Raw genomic sequence first — 9,339 nt, 5'->3', positions numbered from 1 at the left:
TACAATATACAGAACTTAGGAAACTGAGATAATGCCAGGGGGTAAAACAGCAACAAAAAGAAAACAACAAATTAAAAAGTGCATGAGCAGAGAATAGTTCAGGAAGTACAGTTAAAAATTTTAAGGCTTCAACAGTCTTTACAGCTTTGGGATTAGTTGAGGTCCCAAAGCTTTCTACGTAATGTAGCAATTCAGACAAAAATAGATTAAAAAGAGGCTTCTTGGCTGAAAATTTGCACTTAATGAATATGAAATTTAGCTAAAATTAATAATAAATTAATTACGTTAAAGTTGTTTTTCTTAGAGGGGCAGAAATTGTAAAAACCAAAAAGTACATTTGTATATAAGAGGGAAAAACTACTGCGGATTTCAGACTGAATGTAGTAAACAAAGTTTTTCAAAAACCATCAGGGTGGATATAGTTCACTCACACAGAGGACCTATCCACGTCATCATTTACCCAGAATGCTTTGAGTATAAATAAAATGGTTGTCTGCGTTAAAATATGTTTTTAAAAATGATAAAAACTAAACAGCCTACAGTATTTTTACAGTCTTTATTTTACAGTTAAATTATATGTTTATCAAATAAAGTCGAATGTTACAACTAATCGGGGATCCCTTTAAAAGAAGAGATGTTTCACAGTGGAAAACATCAAGCTGGAACAACTTTTTTAGTTGCGTTGCTGTCATAAAACGTAAAATTACCTCATTAAAATGAACAGTTCTCAGTTTAAAGATTTGAAAAGTTTACTGTGTTTCATTTTAACTTAAATGTTTTTTATGATTCACAAACTTTCATTCTGTTTTTGTTTACATCCTAACTTTTTCCCAATTGGAGTTGGAAATAAATCTGACTGGAAGTTTTATGCTAATCAAAATGACCTCTTTTTCATGAAATAATAATTAAATCATACACCTGTGTTATATATTTAAATGTTAATGTGGTTTATAATCATTTAAATTTTGATTTGCAGGTCACAGGAGTCCAATCCTTTGACGCCACGGGCCCTTTGGTCAGTGGACCTCAAGTTGACTCACTTGGACTGGAACCCCGAGGCAACCCTGATACACTTCCAGGGACATTACCTCACCATATGTGAACTCGACTACAACATCCTGCAGGGAGAAATCCAAAACATACCCAAGAATAAAGCTGCTGTGGCGATTGGAGAGTTTTGTCTCGTAGAAGATGCGACGTCAGCCCGCTGGTTTAGAGGAAGAGTTCAAAACCAAACAGATGCCATGTATGATGTGTTCCTCATTGACCACGGTAATGTCCTGAGCGTCGACATCACCCACATTTCTTCCTGTTCAAACAGCCTGTTTAACCTGCCTCCAAAAATAGTCTGTGGCTTTCTTTCAAATGTGCTGCTGCTTCAGAATATCTCTCACGCAACAGCTGAGAAATACTTTTCAAGTCTGATTGGTAAAACYGTCACAGGTTTTATACAAGCCCTCCTTCCTCACAAAGTTCTCCTCTTAGAAGCCCCTGACATCAACTGTGACCTGGTCCGGAATGGCCTCGGGAGGTCTGTGGACACGGAGACCTTCATCCTCCTGGTCAGCATGCTGACAGAGGTGCCGCTCAAACAAAACATTGAACCCGTTCCTGACTTGCTCATCGAAAAGCCAAGAGTTCAAGAATTTTGCTTCAAGTCCTCCAGCTTGCAGGGGTACGAGGACGTTTTGTCTTTCTGCGGGCCTAGACTGACTTGTGAGACGCGCGCTAAAGTGCGAATAACCGCTGCCGTCAACCCCGGGCTGTTTTACTGTCAGATGGCCAATGTGGAGGAAGAACTCTGGCAAATGTCCAAACGGTTGGCTCAGATTTTTGAGCACAGAACCAAAGAATACAACCAGAAAACTGCAGAGAACCTGGGTCTACTTTGTGCCGTTAAAGGAAAAGATGAGAAGTGGTACAGAGGCTTTGTGCAGTTTCTACCCGTCAACTCTCAAGTCAGAGTCTTCTTCATCGACTACGGATTCTTCGAGTTTGTAAAAGTCAAGAACATCCACAGGTTGCCTCCTGAATTTTACTCGGCACCTGTCATGGCGCTCCCGTGCTCGCTCCCTGCCAAGACGGGTCAGGATGTGGCTCTGAAAGCGCAGCAGTTGGGTTTCCTCAAGGCGGGCCTGCTCGGCGCTGTGCTGGACGTGGAGATTGGAGAGTTTGACGTGGACCAGCATTTGTACACAATCACTGTGCTCGGTGCTGAAGAAACGCACGTGGAAGAACCAGAGCCGGTCCAACATCGCCCCATTGAGCCAGATGCCAAAGACGTGACCTCCGAGGATGGACTTTTAAACTGTGAGACGATCGTAGGTGAGGTGTTCAGTGAAACATTACAAGCAGAGGAAGTGCAGGTTGGCTCTGTCTTTGTGGGCTACGTGGAGCATGCACAGAATCCAAACAACTTCTGGATCAGAACACAGAAACGCAATGAGGAATTTGAGCAAATGATGTTAGAAATAACGAAGCACTTCAGCCAAGTGAAGCTGGACGAAGACGTATTATTGAATATAGACATTGGGACCATGTGCTGTGCCGTCTATGAAGAAGACATGCATTTCTACAGGGGTGTAGTGATGGACATCCTTAAACATGGAGCCGAAATTCTTTTCATCGACTTTGGAAACACTGAAAAAGTGCCACACGCATTGATCAAAGACATCCCAGAGACTGCTGCTGATAAATCGGCTTTCGCGATTTGTTGCACACTTGCCAACATTTTTCCTTTGGATGACGTCTGGCCCAGCGCCACATGTGATTTTTTCAGAAAGGCTGTGTTGAACAAAGTTTTGCAGGTTCGCGTTGTCCAGATAAAAAAACACAAATGTGTCGTGGAGCTCTTTGAGACGGGAAGTGATTACAGTATTGCCAAGCTTTTGACCTCTTTCAAATTAGCCGAATACATTTCTGTGAAACCAGCGACGCAAAATGGCGAAGACGGGCCAGATAAAACAAAACCTTGTTCAGAGACGGCAAAGATGTGTGGGAAGTCAGAGCAATGGGAGGACGAGGAGGAGAATACGTGCGTTAATGAAACAAAGGCTAAAGTTGGCTTCAGAGCTTCAAACATCGAGCTAGGGTTGGAGTTGTCAGTGCGCTGCTTGGACATTACCTCTCCATCTGATTTCTGGTGCCAGCTTCTTGATAAAGTACAAGTTTTGGACATACTGATGGATGAAATGCAGAAATATTACTCAGTTCACACAGTCCCCCTGCAGCCTGGGGAGTCACTTTGTGTAGCCAAATCACCACAAGATGGAAAATGGTACAGGGGTGTCATCATAGGCCGACAGAAGGATCACAGCAGAGTAATGCTGGTTGACTACGGCCCCATCGTCGAAGTCAAAGAGCAGCACCTTCAGGCTATAGCACTACAGTTTTTTCGTTTCGAGGAGCTAGCTTTCAGGTGTAGCCTGAACAATCTGACCGAGCCTGCAGACCCAGCGCACGGTGAGGACTGGAGTCCAGAGGAGACTGATGTCCTGAAAGAGTTTGTCCTCAAGAGTGCAACCGATCTTAAATGTCAGGTTGTTTCCCAGTTAAATGTGAAAAACAAAGGTCTGACTTACATCGTTGAGCTCTACAACAGCCAGCAGAGCGTGACCGATGCACTCAAAGAGCAGCGACTTGCAAGAAGAGCAACATTGGTGAGACAAGAGTCCGATGTCCTCCCTGAATCTTTCGTCTACTCATCGTTCGATCTACATCCTGGGAGTGAAGAAGAAGTCTACGTGACCCACGTTAGCAGCCAGTGTGAGTTTTACTGCCAACTTGACAGAAACACTGAAATCATCGAAGAGCTTGAAAATAAAATCTCAGAGGAGAGTGAGAAACTGATGGAGGCCAACACGACAGCTGCTGTGGGGAAGCTGTGTTTGGCTAAATACCTGGATGGTAAATGGTACAGGGCCTTGATGCTGCCGGTTCAGTCGCAGCTGCACTTTGATGTGTTTTTTGTGGACTACGGAAACACAAACATCTCAGAGAAAACCAAAGTCATGTTCATTCCCAGGAACTGCGAAGACTTGTTGTACACGCCGATGCAGGCTGTGAGGTGTCACCTGGATTTAGTTCCAAAGGCGGAGCTCTACGCAGATGTCAAGAAATGGCTCTGCGACGCCATCATCAATCAGCTGGTCCGAGTCATCGTACGAGCAAAGAGGGACGACGGCTCTTTTGACGTTGAACTGTTTGATGGAGAGGTTAACATCAACGAGAAGGTAAAGGAGCTCATTCTCTCAATAAAAACAAAAACTGTTTGTTTAACAAAAAACAGAAACAAGATGAGAGATAAAACTCACTACAAAATAACCACAAACACACCTGGTAAATTGAAAAGTCCGTCTAAAGGACGATCTTCAGCTTCGACATCTAACGTCCAAAAATCTAAAAACACTAAAAATATTACGTATTTGAGGTCTCCGAACAAGAACACGACAACAAATCAACAAAATGAGAGTGACAGATGGAAAGTATCTCGGACAAAATCTAAAGTCCAACAAAAAGACCATCAGGATGTGAAGTCAAACCAAACGCAGAAGAGCAAGGAAACGAAAACTGCTCAGCTGTGTGTTTTACAGAAGAGCATCCGTTCAGGCTTCAGGACAAAATGTTTCGTGTCCCACATCGATTCTGTCAGCAGCTTTTTCCTGCAGTTGGCAGAGGACGAACCAGATATCCTAAAACTGTGTGAAGATCTCAACGCGAGCATGTTCAGGGATTCACTAAAACTGGCTGCATCTTTTCAACTCGGCGATGTTGTTTTGGCTGAATTCGAGGAGGACGGCGCTCTGTATCGTTCAGTAATTAAAACCCAGGAAAGCAGCTCGTGTTTCAAAGTAGAGTTTGTGGATTATGGAAACTTTGCAGTCGTACAGAGGGAAAAGATGTACCCCATGCCTGAGGAGTATCTGTCTCGGCCAAGATTCAGTATTCCTTGTTCGCTGCTGGACACCAGCTCGTATGAAACGGACTCTTCTTTCACTGATGCCGTGGTGGAGAGACCACTCATTGTCGACTTCATCCGCCAGCATGGGATTCAGTGGAAAGTCAAAGTTGAGGTTCTTGATGTGGTTGTTGCAACACAGAACAGCAGCCTTAAAAAGTCTCTCTTGAGTGAAATCAGTGAGAACGTGACATCCTGTGAACAAAACCTCAGGGAAAAAGATCAAAACGACGACTCAACTGTTGAAGGCGGCAGTTTGATGCCAGCACCATCACCCGTCAGGTCAGTAGTATCTCTAAGGTGCGTCAAAAGAAGAGGCTTCAGAAGGAGGCGTCTCAGAAAGACCAAAACATCAACTGCCAAAGCAAAGGACTTTGTAGACACTGGTCTGCCAACCATTCAACCCAGAGACACTGAAACTGGAACTATTCTTTCAGTCCGAAGTGATGGCAGTTTTTATATCAGACTCGTTAAGAACAACGACTTGCTCACAGGTCTGGAAAAGCACATAACGAACAACTTAAACAAGTGCAAAACAGTTGGTGAAGCGTGCATCAAAGAAGGCCTCAGGTGCTTAGTTCAGATCCAGGAAGACAAGTGGGAAAGGGCGGTCGTTCAACAAGTCAGCGAGGGAGAATTTAAAGTCTTCCTAGTGGATTCTGGAATTACAAAAGACATTCCAAGTATGCCTGTCTTAGAACTGGAAACCAGGCTCTCAGTGTTCCCAAACCTTGCTGTTTTGTGCAAAATGAACAGTTTAGGGTTTATCGAGGAAGAGGAGGCTAATCAGTGCTGGTACAAAAACCTGGAACCAATGATCGGCTCAGAGGTCAAGCTGATATTTGTGAGTTTCTCCGAGGCTGACAACTCGTGGATGGTTGAAATAGTCATGGATGGACCGTTCCTCCTCCGGCAAATCAAAGCCTCACGTCAGCAAAACCTTGAAAGGTTTGCATCTTCTGCCGCAACCCAAAGTGGTCCCCTCTCAGATGCGAGCACTCCTCAGCAGCTTGTTTTCGCTCCAGTTGAGACTGGCAAAGGCTATTCTGGCTTTGCAGCTGTAGTCACGACTCCCTCAGACTTCTGTGTTGTTCTGGAAGATCTGCTTCTCGTCATGAATAAAGTGTCCGTCACTTTGGACAACCTGCCCCAAGAGATGCCGCCGCTTCCCAAGGCCCACGTTAGACCAGGGACCTGCTGCCTGTTCAAACCGGAATCCAGGAACAGGTGGTGCAGGGCTGAAATAATACACGCAGACGCCTCAGTGGTCCTGGATCTCGTGGACCACGGACAGTACGAATGCCTCTTGTATCACGATCTGTCCAAGCTGAAGAAGCTTCCAGCAGAGCTAACCGACCTCCCAAAAGTTACCTTCCCCTGCACCCTGAGAGGCGTCAGGCCAGTTGGAGACGGACAGTGGAGCGACAAAGCGGCTGTCTTCTTCCAGAAGTCTTTGTACCAGAAGAATCTCAAGATCTTCTTCAGAGAGTTTGTGTCCAACTCAGACTGGAACGTGGACATTGTGGTCGACGGCGTCCATGTTGCCAAGAAGCTGGTGGATGCCGGACACGCAGACTACACGGATGACATGCTTCAACTCAGGTATGACTACTTTACTTTAACCTAAAAATGACTAATTTAATTATTTTTAAGATTTTTCTACTGTCTTCTTTTCTAGTCGATGCTTTCAATCTGCAAAAATTATTTAAAGTGGACCAAATATACTAAATTCATTTATTTCAGGTTTTCTTTTACTTACATTTGGGTCTGTACTGCTTCTAAAAACAGTCCAAGCACCAAAAAAAATGCACTCAGAGGTATTTTTACTGTAAGTAAATGTATTTTTGTGTGTCTTGAAATGAACACCGCTACTTGTGATGTCGCAAGTCGCACTCCAGCCTACCTCACGTCCTGGTAACCCAAGCAGAGACTCCGCCCACTTCACAGGTGTTTTAGAACAGTCAAGGAGAACAGAGATTCAATTTAATTCAATTTATTTATATAGCGCCAAGTCCCAACATACGTTGTCTCAGGACACTGTACATAAAAAGAACAATGTAAAGAAGAAAGCAGCAGATTGTGTTGAATCACTTCATCACAGTCTCCCATCCTGAGCAAACGGTGGAGAGGAAAAACTCCCTGCTAATCAGGAAGGTGTGTGGATTAATTTTTTTTTTTCTTCAGTTAATTTTATTTTTGATGGTAATGTTCTAGAAATATTAAAGAAAGTTTGTGTAAATAATTTCATCATGAACTCCTTTGGAAAAATCGTACTTTCAACTGAAAAGAAACGGCAAGTAAACTTCTGGCGGGGGGCGGAGCTAATGTAAACAAAAGGTTGGGAGGGGGTTTCCATTGCAATTTATGCAAAGCAGCAGGTTCTGGAGAGAGCTGAAGAACAGGCAGAACTGAAATGGTGAAATTTCATTATCTGAGATTAATTTTGTGAATTAAATCAAATGTTTTGTAGAGGCCACAGATGGATCAGAACTTGTTCTAGGACCCCCATATTAGGTCACCTTTAACACAGTTAAACATGATTTATTTTACCTTGTATTTCAGGTTTCAGGCGGCTGCTCTTCCTCCTGGCAGTGAGGAAGAGGAGGGCTTAAATGAAGCTGAGGCTGTCGATGGACCTGATGCAAAACAGATGTTTGGTGCTGAGCCCAGATCCAAACAGTGTAAGACTTCTACACCCTGCATCCCCATGGTGGAGTGGAGGGAGTCGAACCGACACCCCACCACTACCCAAGATGCATTGCACCTTCATCCTTTTATTAAAAAGAATAAAGTGAATTCATGTGACATTTAAGCTGTTTTAAACTAATCGTTGTTTTCTTCTGCGGCAGGTTTTCTGATGTGAATCATCCACCGCTGCAGAGATGCTGCAGAGCGTCACAAGCTTTTGTTTTGTTCATTTATCAAAGCTTATAAGTATTTATTTGTTGCTTTTTTTGCATTTAAAAAACACTTAATTTTGTTTTCTTTAACCAACATGATAAATCAAGTTAGAAGTTGGAACTAGTCTAAAGCTTCATGGTTGTTTTTCACGTTTTAAAGTAAAAAAAACACGTTTTTCTTGGAATTTCAAGGTTTGTTTTGATGATGCATCTTATTTTGTAATTGTCAAGAAGAATTTCTGTTTGAGTGTTAAAACAAAAGTTTCGTTATTAAATTGTTAAAATAAATTATGCCATGATTTTTCAGGTGCAAAGTGAGTTTGTTCTTGTTTCACCACTTGATGGCGCCAAACTCATGACCCCGTCATACAGTACCTCCATGTGACCTAACTTTACTGTACTCAGTCAAATAGTTATAAATATAAAATATATAAACTAAGCACAAAAAGGAAGTACATGTCCTTATGTTTTGAGTTGTTTAGTTTTTGAAAATGCTTGTGACATTTGTGTCAGTTTTGTATAAACTGTCTCAGAACAGTTAATGAGAAATAAACACGTACAGTTAAAGTAGAGATTTTGAGTCTTCAGTCGAACTGCTCTGTTTTCTCCTTCTTGAACATTTAGACGTTCATTTAAAAGTGCAGCCAGTTTTTAGCGGCATCTATTTAAATATGTGAAACTGATAACAGGTGTTGTGCCGACTTCTGTTCCCCATCGAGACGATGTTAAGCCATTGGGATGCGTTTCACTGGCAACGATTAGCGCCCCCCCAAAAAAAGTGATACAGATCGAGACGTTCGCTTTTAGCAGTTTTCTTTAAATATGGTTTAAATGGAAAATAAATAAATTCAACATGATAACACTACGGAAGCGTAGAGCTGTCACATGACAAATTATTTTTAAACTGGATCTCGTTATGAGAAAACTCGTAAAAATGAGAAAATATGTCGTTATAACGACGAAAATATCTCATTATGAGAAAACTATCGTTATATCAAGACAACCGTCTCGTTATAACGTGTTATAGTTTCCTTTGGTTTACCACTTTCACGGACGTTTATTGCCTGGATGGAGAACACGACTGAGCCACTATATGGCTTTTTACGAAGAAGAAATCTGCAAGAGGAACACATTTCTAGACTAAAAAATGACAAGTTAGTACTGAATAATCAAAAAGAAAAAAATTGTATAGGCCTTCTGGACGAGTTCTTCTCTAATGAAACGTTTCGTCTCTCCTCCAAGAGACTTCTTCAGTCTGAGAGTTTCAGTTTGCCTGAAACTCTCAGACTGAAGAAGTCCTATACAATTTTTTTCTTCTTGATTTTTTTTTTACCTGGATTACTGAGATGCATCAGGACATTCCTAGTCAGAATTGTAATACAGATATCACCAATTACATTTATGCCTGTATGAATTAACATTTCAGTTATATGTAATCAAATTTGTACTAGGCTATTCATTTATATATATATATATATATAT

The 9,339-nt window shown here is 42.1% G+C and overlaps 1 protein-coding gene across 1 annotated transcript in view; it reads left to right on the top strand.

The window, feature by feature from the left end:
- tdrd15 (tudor domain containing 15) overlaps positions 1 to 8,429 on the top strand; it is a 12,821-nt gene extending 4,392 nt beyond the window's left edge. Inside the window, exons 3-5 of the mRNA XM_014030873.1 lie at positions 977 to 6,559; positions 7,520 to 7,638; positions 7,807 to 8,429. Coding sequence (XP_013886327.1) covers positions 977 to 6,559; positions 7,520 to 7,638; positions 7,807 to 7,820 — 5,716 coding nt within the window. The 3' untranslated portion in view covers positions 7,821 to 8,429. The remainder of the gene's footprint in view (positions 1 to 976; positions 6,560 to 7,519; positions 7,639 to 7,806) is intronic.
- Positions 8,430 to 9,339: the final 910 nt, after the last annotated feature.

This window comes from Austrofundulus limnaeus, unplaced genomic scaffold, assembly GCF_001266775.1.
Source record: "Austrofundulus limnaeus strain Quisiro unplaced genomic scaffold, Austrofundulus_limnaeus-1.0 Scaffold1133, whole genome shotgun sequence".
NCBI classification, from domain to species: Eukaryota; Metazoa; Chordata; class Actinopteri; order Cyprinodontiformes; family Rivulidae; genus Austrofundulus; species Austrofundulus limnaeus.
Note: the sequence above shows the minus strand (reverse complement) of the source record. Positions and strands in the feature narration are given on the sequence as shown.